The sequence below is a fragment of the Thamnophis sirtalis genome, unplaced genomic scaffold, assembly GCF_051295495.1.
Source record: "Thamnophis sirtalis isolate CommonGarterSnake01/CBP01778 unplaced genomic scaffold, rThaSir2_p1.2 scaffold_1, whole genome shotgun sequence".
NCBI lineage: Eukaryota > Metazoa > Chordata > Lepidosauria > Squamata > Natricidae > Thamnophis > Thamnophis sirtalis.
Window position 1 is genome coordinate 27,842,233 of NW_028261381.1, and position 16,835 is coordinate 27,859,067.

At 40.3% G+C, this 16,835-nt stretch overlaps 1 protein-coding gene across 1 annotated transcript in view; it reads left to right on the forward strand.

The window, feature by feature from the left end:
* GRB14 (growth factor receptor bound protein 14) overlaps positions 1-16,835 on the forward strand; it is a 64,629-nt gene that overhangs the window by 36,008 nt on the left and 11,786 nt on the right. The window contains exons 4-8 of the mRNA XM_087710842.1: positions 8,505-8,626; positions 10,967-11,041; positions 12,951-13,088; positions 16,176-16,286; positions 16,508-16,603. Coding sequence (XP_087566968.1) covers positions 8,505-8,626; positions 10,967-11,041; positions 12,951-13,088; positions 16,176-16,286; positions 16,508-16,603 — 542 coding nt within the window. The remainder of the gene's footprint in view (positions 1-8,504; positions 8,627-10,966; positions 11,042-12,950; positions 13,089-16,175; positions 16,287-16,507; positions 16,604-16,835) is intronic.

The following is a 16,835-nucleotide window of genomic DNA, read 5'->3' on the forward strand; positions in this document are numbered from 1 at the left end:
ATCATCCTTTCCCCAAGAGTAGGATTCACATTGACAATGCTTGCCGATGATTTCCATTGGAATGCAATCCTACGCGTCGGAAGGAATTCTTTGTATTTATATCACCAAAAGACCTTTTCTCTTGGGAACTTAGATCTGCAGGAAATCAAGAGTTCTTTGGCCGAACGGAACCTTCCCCAACAGCAGTTTTAAAAAGCCCCCCCCCCCAAATCTGATCCTTTCCAAAGTATTGGGACCCTGCTGATCTAGGTTAGGGTTCAAAGTTTGAACCCAAAGTTTGTTGGGAGTTAGGCAGCATACAAATTTAATATGGAGGTAAATAAATAAATTCACAGGAATCTCAGATCTGAAATGTGCAAAGAGCACCAAGCTAAATAAAACTGTCTGCCTTCACAGAAGAAATTAGTAAAAGTTCTGGGCATTCATTGTGTATAAAGCAGTGGTTAAAGACACCTGCTATTGTTTGACTAGAAACTCAGAACCAAGCACAGCAGTATTTGCCACAATTCAAACACCTACCACAAAGGCCTGGAACAGGCATCTTAATTCTATTAATGGTCTTAAATGACCTTTTCCCTTCCCCATTTCTTCTTTCCAAATGTTGTAGTCCTCTGGAGACCTGTGGAGTTGGCAGCAGAGTTGGACAGTGAAGAGGTTGGGGAGGAACATAGGCCAGTCCTGGAGTATGGGGAAGGCTCGGACAAGAGCACTGCATCGGAGACGGGGGGGGGCAGGGACATCTGGGAGTTATGTGCTGCCTCCGGAGCCTCCAGTGTTGGACATCGGCGAGGCAGAGGAACAGGGGGAGCCTGTTCCCAGTGCACGCATGTGCAGAGCTGCCAGAAGGCAAGAACAGTTACGACAAAAGGGACGATTCGGGAATAAGGCTTGGAGACGATTGGCCCCTCCCATAAGGCATAAAAAAGGAGCCTTTGTTCATTATTGTCGGTTTAAACTGTGAAGCTCCATTTGACTGTGTACTCTGTTTGGCCTTGCAAAGCCAATTGGCAATTGGGTGTCTGGCAATTAGGTCTTTTACCCTGCAAGACTGTGGCAGACTTCTGTCGGACTCTTCCCAAACTGCTTGTAAATCATTCATTACAGACTATGAATGAACATAATTCACAGCCATTTAAATAAAGGGTTTTGGGGACTAAGTGTGTGATTCTTACTGACTCAGAAAGCCTAGATCAGAACACTAAAAGAATATTCTGCCCTATTTGGAAAGTTCTGGGAAAGGGAAGTTAAGTGAAGCAAACACAGCATACAGTGCTGTTTTGGAAGTAAGTAGCATAGAAAAGGAAAATGCTGTTTTCGTCAAAGAATTCAGTGCTTTATTTACCAAAGTCAAAAGGTATTGCAGAAGCAGGCACGAACGCACACACGAACTAAAAGAAGATTAAAGACAGGAAAAGAATTCACAGCTGGGATTTAGCAGAAAAAGCCCATGATGCATAACACATCTTGAGCTCTGCTAAGTATTCACCTTGACAGGTAGAGAAGCATGCTTGATATATTTGCCTCTAATTTTCTCAGTTGCTATCACAACTGTGAAAATAATATGTTAATAATAATAATAATAATCCTGTCACATTCCTTCACAGTTGCACATGAAACCTCTCTTGAGGACCCCTGTACAATGAGCAAGGATGGGGATGATTCAAAAGCACTGATCTCTCTTTTTGTCATTGTGTGAATCTTATGAAATGTATCAGGTTGTTTCCTAGTAGAAAACGGTGAAAGAAAATATGCTTTGGTTTTTCTAGTTTCAGAATAAACAATTCATGTTAAGATAGCAGTTTCAAACTCTTTTTACTAACACTTGGCAGCTGCTCCAGAGCTTGGAGGTCTAAACTTGTGAATTGTAGTAAATTGAAAATGAGATTTTTATTTGCAACAGTAATGTCAGGTTTCATAACAAGTGTGTGTGTTAAATGTTTACACACCATATTAATTATTAGAAAATCACCCTCTTCTCTTTGCTGTGTACTGCCAACTGCTTTTAACCTTGATTTGTGCAGCTATAATATGCCCAGCATCAGTCTTTTAACATTTTGCTGCTTGATTATATTTATTTCCAAATGATTTGGGCAAAAAAACAGTTTTCTAGCTAAGAGCACTGATCTGAATTTGTCTCTCAGGAGGAATTTGGAAGATTGGAAACCCCTCTCTATTAGCCAGAGGTGGTATTCTGGAGAACTGGTAGCGGAAATTTTGAGTAGTTCAGAGAACCGGTAAATACCAACTCTGACCGCCCCCGCCCCCATCTATTCTCTGCCTCCTGAGTCCCAGCTGATCAGGACGAAATGGGGATTTTACAGTATCCTTCCCCTGCCACACCCACCAAGCCATGCCCACAGAATTGGTAGCAAACGATTTTGAATCCCACCGCTGCCATTAGCATATGGGAAATCCAGGAAGCTTTAGTCCCCACACATGATATTCCCCTGCTGGTAAGGGTTAAAATTGGTTAGAAGTGACTTTAGAAAGGATAGGTTATATGGGTAGTCCTCAACCTACAATTAATCAATCAACAACTATTTGGAATTGACGACCTCCGAAAGGGGGGCCCTTTATGGCCTGTAAAGCACTTCTGGCCATCATAAAGTGTTGCACCCTCCCCAGTCACATGATCATACTTTGAGCACTTGGCAACTGGTTCACAGTTACAACTGTTTGCATTATCCCACAGTCATACGATCGTGATTTGTGAAATTTTTTAATCAGTTTTCTGCCAAAAATGCCCATTTGAAAATAATAGATTCAAAACTGCGTGAATCACATAACAATCATCACAAAAACAGAACTAAAATCTAAGGCCAGATACATGGATACCTCAACTTATGACCATCACAATTTACAATCGAAATTCTGATTGTAAGTCGAGGATTAGTTGTACAGTAACGTTTGTGAATTCCCTGGAGAGGCCGCATAGTTTGATCAACCATGACATGTTTCCATCTCTACCAACTTAGAACTGTGCTTCAGTTTTCTGCAGCATTTACCTTGTTTGTGGGTGGATCTGAACTCTTAAAAGCAAAATATAGAATGGGAATCTAAAATGTAAATTGGTTTTCAGTGAGTTCCCAATGGCTACTTTCAGTGTTCTATCCCTTCCTCCTTCCCTCCCTCCCTCGGCATGTTCATTATCCGACATTTCAAGCATTCGGACTTTGCTGAACTTACTTTACATCATTCTTTTCTTCCATAAGATTAATGTAAATTCAGTTTAAAAAGTGCTGAACAAGATGAACTCTGATGCCGCTTTGTCAGACACATTTATCCCTACCTATTTGACTTGATTAATCTGACCAGAGGTATCTGATCGGGATCATATCCTTTGACACATCTGGGAATATTAAAACCATCTGGGGCATTAACATTGATGCCAATGGAAATATTTTTGCTGTCCCACCAGAACACGGGGTTTAAAAGCGCTGCCTAATAGTAAATCACTCTGCTCTAACGGAAGACAGTTTTGGTCATGACTCTAATCCAATCTACTAAATGGAATTAATAGGCAGGATTTAGCAGGCTTTATTTCTTCAGGGTCAGCTTCAAGGGTAATGCAAAAGAAATGGTGGTAGCTACCGGTAACTGTTCAATAATCTAGGCGGAAAGTCACGACATAAGGTGGCTTTTATTATCTAGATGGAATCTTTTCCAGTAATAGGAATACAAGTAGCTTCTGAATTGTGAATTTAGTAAGAGAGAAGATTGAATACATCCCTGATTTGTTCTTCAAATCTTAAAAAGATGTTAAAATTGCTTTAATTTAGGAAAGGCTGAACGTATTTTATAAAGAAAGAATGATAATTGTTCACATAGTGGCAGATAGACGTGTATAGTTTTGAAATGTCCACTGGGTGTCACTGTTGCTTCTTGCTTTCAAAGGCATATTTACCTTTACCAAAACTCAACACAGAATTTCAGTCATTCATTTTTCTTAACCGCCAGTAAAAAAAAACAAAAAACTCCTCTGAACTGAGCTCAACTCCCAGCAACTTCATGGGACGGCAGTAGGCGACAGAAGAGCCCTTGCAACCTTGCAAAGTAGGACAGGTTCTGACGTATATTTCAGAGGTAGATTCACTTATATCATTAATGAAAAAAGAGACTATTTGTAGCTCAGGATTCAACTGTGGAATTCTTGGTGCCCTCTGAGCTTGATAGTTTTCTTGAAAATATTTCATTATACAATGAGGTAACATCAACACTACTGACTAAAAAGAACTTCATACTACAGAAGTGATCCTTAATTTATGACCATTCAGTTAGCAAACACTTGGAAGTTATAAAGGGGTGAAAAAAAATGACTTATGACTGATCCTTGCAGTCCATTGCAGCATGCCTGTGTGGTCACATGATCATAAGTTGGGTGCTTGGAAACTGGCATGTATGTATGGGTCACTGTTCTGACCCCCCCTCCCCAGCCTGTGAATACACTAGAACAGTGGTCTCCAAACTTGGCAACTTTAAGACCTGGGAGTTGAAGTCCACAAGTCTTAAAGTTGCCAAGGTTGGAGACCACTGCATTAGAACACAGGCTTGGCTGTTTGCCACTGCTCAATTACTGAGATAACGAATCCTTTGGCTGAGGGCCCAGGCAACTCACGTTCAATACAATATCTCTGCAGCAACCCAGATAATCCAAACGAAGCAACCCAGAGAGTCCAAACGAACAGACACGGCTAGAATACATGGATAGATTTTATTACCTACTAATTCGAATGGTTGTTTCCTGCAAATGTCCCCTCCCAATGCCTCACCTATAATCACTCTTGGGAGGGGCCAATCAACAACCACCTGTGCTTAATTCTGTGAGTCTGCCTACGGAGTTGCTGCTTCCGTTTCTCAGCCTGTCTCAACCTAGCATCAGAGATAAACTTCCTTTGATCCTCCCAACTGCTCCATGCCTCAGGTGCCTCCTGGTGGCCAACCAGCCTCTCTGGTCCCTGCTCTGAGTCTGAACCCTGCCCAGGGTCCTCCACATCTTCCATGGCAGACTCATAGGGTTCCTCGCTATCCGAATCCATCAGAAGCTCAACCGGATCCTGCTGGGCCACAACAGGCCACCATTTGCAACATTCCCAGCTGGCTTCAAGCAAGTAAAATTAATGGGGAAAGCTGGATGCACTTAATCAGTTTAGTGACCGTGGAATATTAAATTTCAGTTGGAAAATGTCTGTTGGGAGTTCTAAATGGGCGGGGTGACTTTGAGCCAGTCACTCCCTCTCAACCCAACTCGCCTCACAGAGTTGGTGTGTGGGGAACAAGAGGAATATTAGCTATATTCTCCTCCTTGAGTTATTTATAAACAATAAAGGTGGGATTAAAAAAACCCAAAGAAATAAAAGAAATAAAACTAAGGTGGAGAAAAGGTGGCACTGTGAGTGGGGAGAAAGAAGCTGTATTTGAGCTTTAGAATATCCTATTCTAAAAAGGATCTTTTCAATGTTCCAAGTGACACATCCGCCAAAAGCATAACTCCGAGACAGGTAGATTCCTCAAAGAATACATTTATTAGATATATCATATTGGCACAGCTAATGAAAACCAACTCTAAAAGTTTCTGTGGTTTTAGCCTAATTAAAAGGGCAATGTTTCCCTCCCGAGATGTCACTGGTCACATTGTCCAATAAAAGTAGCTGGCAGGCTGCTTGGTAACTCCTCTCTCCCTTCAACTACAACCTGCTGGGATGACCTTGGTTCCTACAAGAAAACTTTTGGTTTTGACTGTTAGCCAATCGTAATTCGTAATTTAATGAGTTTATATGCAGCCCAATCCCGTAGGACTCCAAGCGGCTTACAAATACGAGATAAAATAAAAATCACAAATAGAGGAGAGAAAACGAAAAACAGTTTAAAAAATACAACATACATTCGGCTTAGCTGGGGGCTGGACCTAATTTATAGATCAACAGCCCCAGGCCTGCTGGAACAGCCTATCCACTTCTCCCTCCCTTCCCACTTTCAGAGTTCATGGCAACTATGATGCAGCAAAAGATGGCTTCAGCCAGGTTCGCTTCAGAGTTGACAGTCCTGATATGGCTGACTAGAACCTTAAGTAGGTGAAGTAGAGAGATTCCAGCTTTCCAAACTTTGGTGAACCTATGTTTGGGTGGACTTCAGTTTCTAAAATTCCAACAGTAGTTATGTGTTACCTGGTGAAATTGGGAAGTCAAAATTCACATATATGGGGAAGGTGCGGGCAAGACAAACGTACAATGTTCCTTGTTCATCTGATAACACAATTGGCTCGCTAGCAATTTGGAAGCAAAGGCAAGATACCGGTAATAGTTTATGCACACTTTAGGAACATTATGGGAAACCAGCAGTATGTTAATTTATAAACGGTAAAGTGAATACCTAAATATGCCATATTTTTCAGAGTATAAGATGCACATTCCCCCCCCAAAAAGAGGGTGAAAATATGAGTGCGTCTTATACACTGAATGTAGCCCCACCTCCCCACTGGCTCCAACCCTTTGGCCTTTGCCTCCAATTTACCTCTTTGCCGCAAACGGGGATTGCAGAGGCCTCGCCTCAATAAGCTACAGCAATCCCTGCAGCCTGTAACAGCTAATGATCGGGAGAAATTGAAAGTGAAACTTGCTGTTTGCTCCACATGGCAAATTGCTGGGAGGCAGATTTTTTTTTTCTTGTGCTAATCAGGCTGTTTGCTGCAAGGAGGTAAGTCAACAACTATAAATGCCTATAGAATGTTCAAATTATTAGACTTATTTTTTAAAGACTGCTTTTATTATTCTAGACAACTTAATAAAATGAAGAAGCTTTTTAAAATAAATGCTTGATCTGAAAAGCCCCCGTGCTATTGTTTTAAAAAGTGCTATTCTTTTAAATAGTAGAGAATAACTATACTTCCAGAAAGCACATCAATTTTAACAGCATCTGTACAAGTATGGTCTGAAATATAACACTACAAACAGTGTATATTGTCTCTACTGTTTGTTGCAAGGAGGCAAATTGCTGAGAGGCAGAGGCAGATATTTTTCCCTCGTTTTCCTCCCCAAAATCTAGGTGCGTCTTATACTTTGGAGTGTCTTATACTCTGAAAAATATGGTAAATCCAGTCCATTTAAATTCTGCACTCCAGAAAATTTTTAGAAACACCAGTTGGATGGAGAAAGAAAGAAAGAAACAGAGTAGAGAAAAAACTGGATTGCATGAATGTCTGAAAAATTTAGGTATATTAGAAGACAAAGATGTCTATAAACAACATTTGGGGAAATGATGGTTATTTTACCTAAGTAATAATAATCCGAGGGACGTGGTGACTCAATGGCTAAGACACTGAGCTTGTCGATCAGAAGGTTGGCAGTTTGGCGGTTCCAATCCCTAATGCCATTTAACAGAGTGAGCTCCCATTACTTGTCCCAGCTTCTGCCAACCTAGCAGTTTGAAAGCATGTAAGAATGCAAGTAGAAAAATAGGAACCACTTTGATGGGAAGGTAACAGCGTTCCAGTGCCTTCGGCGTTTAGTCATGCCGGCCACATGACTACGGAGACATCTTCGGACAGCGCTGGCTCTTTGGCTTTGAAACAGAGATGAGCACCACCTCCTAGAGTTGGGAACGACTAGCACATATTTGCGAGTGGAACTTTTCCTTTTAATCATAATAAGTGATGCAATTGATAAAAGTATTAATATATTCTATTGGAGATGGTTACAATTTTTTTTAAAAAAAAGTACCCTTCCCCTCCTATACAAGGTGGCATTTTCATAAATGCCACAGTGACATCTGTGTTGCTACAGTTAAATGTCAGGCTAGTTTTGAAAGCTTCCTTCACAGTTAGCAAAGGAAGCACATTTTGAGACAGCTTAGTTTTCAGTGGAGTCTTTCAGTTCCTCTGCTGGCAAAGAAAAGTTGCCATCTTTTGTCCAGGTCAGACTTTATGAATTTAGTTAGTTTGAAGGACAAGCTATACGTGTATTATATTTACTGAACACTCATCTTATTCCAAGATCTGGAGTATGTTATTTTTAGAACGTAAGGAAGGTTGGCTTCATTGACTGGCAAAAAGAGTGCAGAGGATTTTTTTTTCTCGGGATGGGGAGGGAGAGGGAGACTGGAAAATGATCTTTTGGCGAAAACCTCTTTTGTTTTAGAACAACTACTTTAGAACAAATGAGGATGGGCTTTTCCCTCTTGTCTATTTGAGAAGCAGAGAAGACCCTGACCCTTTTCAACCGCGTTTTGAGCTGGAGAGCACAACTTATTTGGAAGTAGCCAGGGATGAAACCATTTCTAGTTTTAGGGCCGTGTGTTTCCATCCCCATCCCACTCTGGGGTCAGCCAAGGTAGCATTTGCCAGTTCTCTGAACTATTCAAAATTTCCGCTACCAGTTCTCCAGAACCTGTCAGAGCCTGCTGGATTTCAGCCCCTGCTTGAACCCCACCTGAAAGGGTTCAGGTAAGCCACTTCCTCCCAGCTCCTTTGGAGAAAGAACTAGGATTTCCATTTCTCTTTTGCTTCACAGAAAGAATAGTCGAAGACCATGAAATGATTGTTGAAGTCCATTCGAAGTGGGGAATTGAAGAAGACAATAAATTTTATTTCCGGAAAAATTACGCCAAATACGAATTCTTTAAGACCCCCGAGGTACGTTCTTAATGCATAATATGTTTATAATGTAGGTAAATAGCTCAGATTTAATATTCAGCATAATTCTTCATAGTTACAGGAACTCATCAGCTATGTGAAGTCTAGTAACAAAAATCTTTGGGGGATATACCCTTCTCCCTTTGATTCAAAGGACTGACAGTTCAGTCCCGGGTTGTTGTTGTTGTTTTTTTACTACAGTTCAGCAAGATAAAGTTGTAGAGCCGAGTGAGGAATTATTCACCACTAGCCAAACTACCTAAAGCAGAGGTAGGGAACGATGTTACCTTTATGACTTGTGGACTTCAACTCCCAGAATTCCTGAGCCAGCCAGGAATTCTGGGAGTTGAAGTCCACAAGCCATTTAAGGGCCATTGTTCCCCAAACCTGACCTTTAAGTGACATATGTTCCTCATGTCCCCACCCAGTAGAAAGACTGGCATTATAGGAGGAGGTCATTTTCTTGGTTCTTTGTGCCCATCTACTGAAAAAAAATCCAAAGCTTTGCAAATAGGCTTGCAAAACCTGGCTTGCTCCATATTCCTCAGCTACACCCAATGTATGAATAGAGCTTGAAGGTTATGGTGGCAGTCAAAAATCTCTTGCTGAGAGGCAATTGACTGCACATTGTTTTATCTACAGACAAAAGTGACAAATGGGTTTCCTTCTGGGCTCTTTTCAATTATTACAAGCTGTGAGCTGTGTACATTATAAGAGTCTTCCACAACATGCCATTTTCCAATTGTGCTGGAGCACATCTGGAAATCACTTGGAAGTACTACAAGTAGCTCTCGCTTAATAACTGCCCTGTTTAGTAACCACTTGATGTTACGACAGCCTTGTAAAGGTAACTTTGCGATAAGTCCTTGCATTAGTGTCATGTGGCCATTCAATTGCCATTTGCACACTTCACGGCTTATTTCCGACAATCAGAGCCAGCGGAGGAGTCAACTGTAAAATTGCATGTTGCGATCACATGGTGTCTCACTTAATGATCATGAGTGGTTCACTTAACAGCTACAGAGAAATCCCATTGCAGTCACGTGTCTTGCTTAATTACCACATTTTTTAGTGACAGATTGCTGGTTTCAATTGTGGTGGTTGTGTTAGGACCACCTGTACTTGAGACCATAGAAAATTTACTTGGCCATGGAATTCTGACAGGCAGCGGAAGTGTCGTTCATGTTATTTCTTTTAGTAAGTAACATTAATGTGGACCTTCTGCTTACCAAGGAAGTGCTCTTCTGCTGAACATTGATTTCACACACAATGGCTGCTGATTTCAGACACAATGCCTGCTGAAATAATTCTTGTGAGGAAGGCCACCTCCTTTCCCAACACCATGTCATTATACTTGAGCTAGCAGAAGTCTATATTGCCATAAAATTTGCTGTCCTTATCACCAATCCTAATCCTATTTCTATTGTTTCTGTCCTGACACCTTGGCCAACAGATCTGTCCTGATGATGTGTCTCCAGTGTTTCTTAAATGAAGCAATTGGTTAAGTCCTTTGGCTTTGCTATTCTCTCTCTTCTGAACAGAGTGCCTTTGGTAGATGGGCAGCTATATGTTTGTTTAATAAATAAATAGACAAACATCAGCAGACAGGGGAAGGAAAAAATCATTTCTGAAACACAGTACTGCTGCAGCAGAAATGGGACGAGTCAGACTGTACGCTGCCAATCACTATTTTTTAAAAATATATTTATCTGATTTTTTTTTAGACACCCAATTCCAGTGGATTTTTTGTTCCTTCCTAATTCTCCACTCCTATATTCCATCCATTGAATAATCCTTTGCTTTTTAAAAAATACGCTTTATTATGCCATTACTCTGCTGAACACCTAATTCTCACAATGCTTTCTTATGTCTATGTGCATTTTACCCACATAGTATGGCTGTAGCTATATTATTTATCATTATTATATTCTCATTGTTAGTTCTCATTGTTTGATTTTATTATCCTGGTTTATTATAAGATCAAATAATCCTGATTTACTGGGAGTCAGGTATTCTTTCAATTCACATTCACATATAAATAAATAATTCTGATGCAGAGTTGCTAAATTCTAATTGATCGCCAGAGTAGTCAGAGTTGTTAAGAGTTTGCTATATGTCTATGGAGAGTCTCGGTCATCCAGGTCATGGTTGTCCCAAAGCTGCTTTTTCAAGAGGCAACTGGACTTTCTGGTTTTCTGTATGGCCATCTAGTGGTTGCCTGGATTTTTGCAGTCTAGATTATAATAGTCATGATGAAATCCACAGTATATAGCCCATTGTCCAGCTCAAGCTTGTCAAACATTGTCAAACATTGCCCTCTGTTAACTTTATATTTTGCAGATTTTTTTCCCAGATCATCTGGTATCCCTCTCAAATGAGAGCAATGGCACAACGAACCACGCACAGATACTGCAGGTAAGAGACTGAAATGAAATCATTTACCCGTGGATCAAACCACAAATTCCATTAAGCACTGCTGAGCACATTCTCACTTCTGTGCAAAGTAGTAAGAATTGGGGATCCCATGCAATTTTTCCCTCTGAAGCATCCTTAGTTGAGATTGCATCCCTTGTGGCTGACTTTTATGGTGCTGTAATCCACATGTCTCATTAAAACAGTGGGGGCAGGTGGGAAATCATCATCAGCCACTTTGCTGATCCCTCTTCATTCCAGTTGATTTTAAACAGACTAAACGTACAGATTCTACCAACACTTCCCGATGATTCAGTTCTGAATATTGAACTGAATATTGAATATCACTCGAGTTCAAAAGTGATTTGTGCATTTCTGTTCTCCAGTCAATAGCTTCTCCTTAAGATCACCACTCTTCCCACTGCTGCTGAAACTGCTCAGGAGCCTTTGGCCAAAGTTAATTGAGTATTCCAGTTCTTCAGGACTTGTCCAGTCATCTCTCTCTGCGTGTTTTTGATACCATAAGACAATTTAGAGATTTAACCCAGAGGATCATTGGTTGCCCTCTCCCCGCTTTGGAAGAGCTTTATAGCTCCCGCTGCCTTACGAAAGTTCAAAACATTATTAAAGATCCCTCACATCCTGGGCAGGCTTTTTTTTTGAACTATTACCATCTGGCAGATGGTACAGGATAATAAAAACAAGGACAAATAGGCTGAAAAACAGCTTCTATCCCAGGGCAGTAACTATATTGAATTCTATGATATAGTCCAATATTAATGCAATATCGGTTTTCAATTCAATTGTATAGAATGTGAAGGATGTGAGTTTTGTGTTTTTATTTTTTTAGTTATAATGTGCACTGAGGATGTCATTTAATTTCATTGTATGATGTGCAATGACAAAGTAAACTAAACTAGATACCCCCGTACAATAAATATTTGCGATTAACTTAGACCTATCCATGATGAAGCCATGTTGGTTCTCATTTTTCTATGTTTGATTATTATCGATTTGAGACAAATTAATTGTCAGCTAATTGTCCTATAATTGCCAGTATCTCCTCTTAGTTTCTCTTTTAGAAATTGGAGTCTCACTTATAATTTTCCAGTCTTTGGAAATAGATAGCGATCATATACAGATTGTGTATTTTTATCAGCAGGTCAGCAATTTCATGTAGTTCTTGGAATCCCTCAGGTGGATACCATCTGGCTTAAGATTTATTTATTCTTAAGGTGTCAGTTAGGTTTATAAGCATCTCTTCCTTTTAATGAAGTCTCTCTGTGTAGTGTGTGTGTGTGTGCGCGCGCGAGTGCACGCGTGTATATGTGCATCCATACATTTGTGTAGCAAAGAAAAAGTGAGCCTAGAGAAAAAGTATGGCCTTCTCACCTAACTGTTCTATCAGATAATGTTAAATGTAATAATAGCCTGCCATCTGCAAAAAGGTATTGAAGAAATTATAGCTGGTTGGTTGAATTGTGAATAATATTGGATGAGACAACTGAGCAGAATTCCAGTCCCAGCTGTGAAAAATCTTGTGCTAATTATAAGCACTTTCGTGAAGATAAGGGGACTTTCTCCTGTAATAGGAAAAGTTGGCGGATCTTCTGAAAAATGTAAATAGCAACCCAAAGCAGCAATGATGGTAGAATAAGGTGAACTTACTATGGAGTTATCTTGAACACACTTAGCATTTACAGCACTTAGCATTTTAAGAAAGTTGTAGATCTTTCAACAATATATGTAATATGCAGAAGCTCATTGTACAATGTCCTGAGCAAATGCTAAAGCAATGCTAGAATTCTTCATTGTCTACAAAGAACTGCAAGAGAACATTCCAATGGAATTTAAAGAAGTGGAGTTTCTCGCTTTCTTTTGCTATTCCCTCTCTTTCTCTCTCTTTTTCCAGATGTTTTTAAGTTCCACTGCATATCCTGAAATTCATGGTTATTTGCATTTTAAAGAGCAAGGGAAGAAAACCTGGAAAAAAATGTACTTTTTGTTGCGAAGATCTGGTCTGTATTTTTCCACTAAGGGAACATCGAAGGTAAGTTTGGCAAATGAAAAGGAAGACGTGGTTAGAAATTGGTATATATTTTATTTTTATACAATAGGTGGGTGTTCTGACCCCCCCTTCTCCGTCCAGGAACGAAAGCCGAGACAAACGTAAATAAGAATACTTTTAATCAGTCCAGACTCTCGTTGGCTGCAAGCCCAAAATAAACAAAGAGATAAACACTCTGGCAGCAAATCCTACAAACCTAGGCCAATGCAAACAAGCAAACCAATTCTCCAAGTTGGCTTCTCCTAATCGTGAACGTTGACTTCTGCAAAAGGGCGTAGCACAAGCAGTCTCTTTTATAATCAGGAGAGGATCTTAATAAGCATCAGCTGAGCGTAATCATCTCATATAATTACGTAGTTGTTCTTGCCGCCGAGTAGCCCTTCGACGGCGTGCATCCCGAAACAACTCACAAGAGTTTTCCAGATCACTTCCTCTAATCCAAGGCTCCGACGCCACCTGGTGGCCAACCAGTCTCTGCTCGCCCCTCACTGTCGGAGTCTGGCAGTAGCTCCAACGGCTCCTGCTGGGCCACAACAGGTGGGGTGGTTTTTTTTTATTTTTCATTTTAAGTCTGTAGAGATTTGGAAAAAATTCCTCTCAGTTTTGTTCTTGTTGAGTCAGCATTCCGAGTAACACACCCGTTGAAAGCAGAAATTCCTCTCAGTTTTGTTCTTGTTGAGTCAGCATTCCGAGTAACACACCCGTTGAAAGCAGAACTCCAAGACAGGGAGATTTCTCAAAGAATATATTTATTGGATACATCATATCGACACTGCCGGTGAAAATCAACTCTAACAGTTCCGGCAGTTTTCACCTTATTAAAAGAGTTAAAAATCCCTCCTCCCAGGTGTCACCGGTCACATTCTCCAATGAATATAGCTGGCAACCTCCTCCTTCCACAGCCACCTGTTACAATGACCATGGTTCCCACAGGAAAAAGTTTTGTTTTGACTGTAGTCAGGCTATCTACTTCCCCCTCACTTCCCCCTCTCAGGCTTCGTGGCAACTATGAGGCAGCACAAGATGGCTTCAGCCAGGTTCGCTTCAGAGTTGACTCAGTGGTTCCCAATATGTTCTATGCATCACACCCCTAGGAAATGTTGGATCAATATCCACACACTCTATAAAAAATAATTGTGACTTGTGGCTCATGACTAAGTGACACAAGCCACTTTTTGCAGCACCCTCTGAAATTTCATCTCGTATCCCATGAGGGTGTAGGCACCCCAGGTTGGGAAATCTCTGTTGTGGAGGAAGAGAGGTGAAAAAGGGGATAATCCAGTCCTTATGATATAGACTTGTAATGAACTATGATTTGGAAAAAAATATAGTTAACTTTCCACTTTAAAGGATTAAAGATGTTGCTTTTAAAACATAAAATTCTTTTAAAAAAAATATTGCATTATGATTAAGTCTACAGTTTTATAGTCTTTGGGAGGCTCATCACAAGAGCTACAATATTATGCTGATGATCTCTGCCTGTGGAAGAAGTGGTGATGTCCTGTACAATTTTAATGAATTTATTTATTTTCAACCCACTTTTATTATTTTTCTGAATAATTCAAAGCAGTGAATATACCTATTACTCTTTCCTCCTCCTCCTCTTTTCTCCAGAACAACAATTTAGTGAAATTGGTCTGTTCTCAGAAACCTTTTTACTGGAGGACTAAAATATTGTCACTTTAGTTCTTCCAGCCACCCTCTGGAAGAAGACCCAGGGCTCTTCTTCCTGTAATTGTCTTGAAAATGGTTGGGAATTCTCTGTTTCCAGAGCTTATAGCAGTTCATTTTCCTTCTCTTGAGATTGAAGCCAAGGGAAGATATCATAATCATGGGGAAAAAAATATCCACAGAGCTATCTTCAGGGTCTGGGCCAAAAAGTTGCAATGGCAGACATGACTGTATGACCAAAACTCCACCCCTTTATACAGAAAACAACGTTGCATGTACAAAGGAGCCTTGTTAAATATTAATAAGACTGAAGCCGAGGTATATAGGCTTCACTCACATCCGCCATTGCGGGGGGGGGGAGTTAAATCTCATTGGTTGAGCCATCTGAATTGGTGTCCTACCTCTTCTATTCGCCCACTATTTTATACACTTGGCTTCCATTACTTGGACTGATCTGTCATCTGGATTTTTTTACTCTCCCTGAGGACTGGATGCCCCTGCAGTTGGTGCATATTTGTCAAGACCTTGCCTTTGATAAAAACTTGCTGTGTCCCGTGCATTACAAAAAAAAAAAAAGGCATCTACTTCCCCCTGTATTTCTGGGAATGATGGTTTTGTTGGTTGTTTCCAACAGTTTTGTCCAATCTACATTTACATCTACATTTTGAAGCTAATAGTGGAAAATCACACAAGGACCCCACTTCATATTGGACCATGGTTTGAGCCAAGGTGGCGCAGTGGTTAGGGTGCAGTACTGCAGGCCACTTCAGCTGACTGTTATCTGCAGTTCAGCGGTTCTAATCTCACCGGCTCAAGGTTGACTCAGCCTTTCATCCTTCCGAGGTGGGTGAAATGAGGACCCAGACTGTGGGGGCGATATGCTGACTCTGTAAACCGCTTAGAGAGGGTTGAAAGCCCTATGAAGCGGTATATAAGTCTAACTGCTAGTGCTATTGCTTTTGGTGTAATCTGTTATTGAATAAACGACAGTGGCTGGGTTTATACTTCATCCTGTGCAACAAATAAAAAAAACAGCAAAACCAAATAAGCAACATTCTGGTTTTAGCAGAGTCGCTACACACAGCTATCATGTTCAGTACTTCAAGTTCTTTTCCTTTAAAAATGTTTACTGTTGCTGTTTCGTGCAGAAGGCTATTTTAGTAGTGTTGATGAAGGCTTCCCTAATCTAAAAGATATTGAGTAGTCATAAGATGCTGTACACAACTTGAAAAAACTTTCCATAATTCTTTGAAAATACATTGTTTCTATAATTCTTTGAAAATTCATTGTGTTCTGCTGTAGGCTTTTTCTCTCCCTCTCTCAACAACAACACTCCCCCCCCCCCCCCCGATCAATAATTTAAAAATAGATGTAATATTTTCATGTTTTTCATTTTAGGAACCACGACACCTGCAGCTTTTCAGTGAATTCAGCTGCAGCGACATATATATGTCTCTGAGAGGCAAAAAGATATCTGGAGTGCCAGCTACTTTTGGTTTCTGCTTCAAGGTAAGAATTTAGCATTTTAATAAGACCTAAACATCTTTCAGCGAATTAGTTGGGGTTTTTTCCCTCCACATTCTAAGCCACTTTTTTGATGCAGGGGAAAAAAATAAATTAAGAAAAGAAGAGATTTTGTTTGTGAAATAGGAGAATTAGTGGCTTTTATTTCAACAGGTATAGTCTTCAAGATATGCATTAATGCTAAACAATATGCTGTGGCCTTCTAGCCTTATAAAGCAGGAGGAACCAGAGACCTGAAATACCTTTATGCAGACAGTGAGCAAAGTAGGACCTGTTGGATGACAGCAATTCGGTTGCTGAAGGTAAATGTCTTCTCTTCTTCTGTGCCTTGTCTTCACCAATTGTTTCTATAGTTACCGTACACAATACATTTCACTCTTCTTTTTACGCCTCTGGGTAAAAGTGGTATTTTTAGCCTTTGGAAGCTCAGTCTTGCATGTGTATATTTCTCACCTGCACAATTATTTCAGTAAATAACGTTTGCTTAAAGCATAAAAACCAATTAGGAGGAGAACGTAGCACCACCAGGATGTA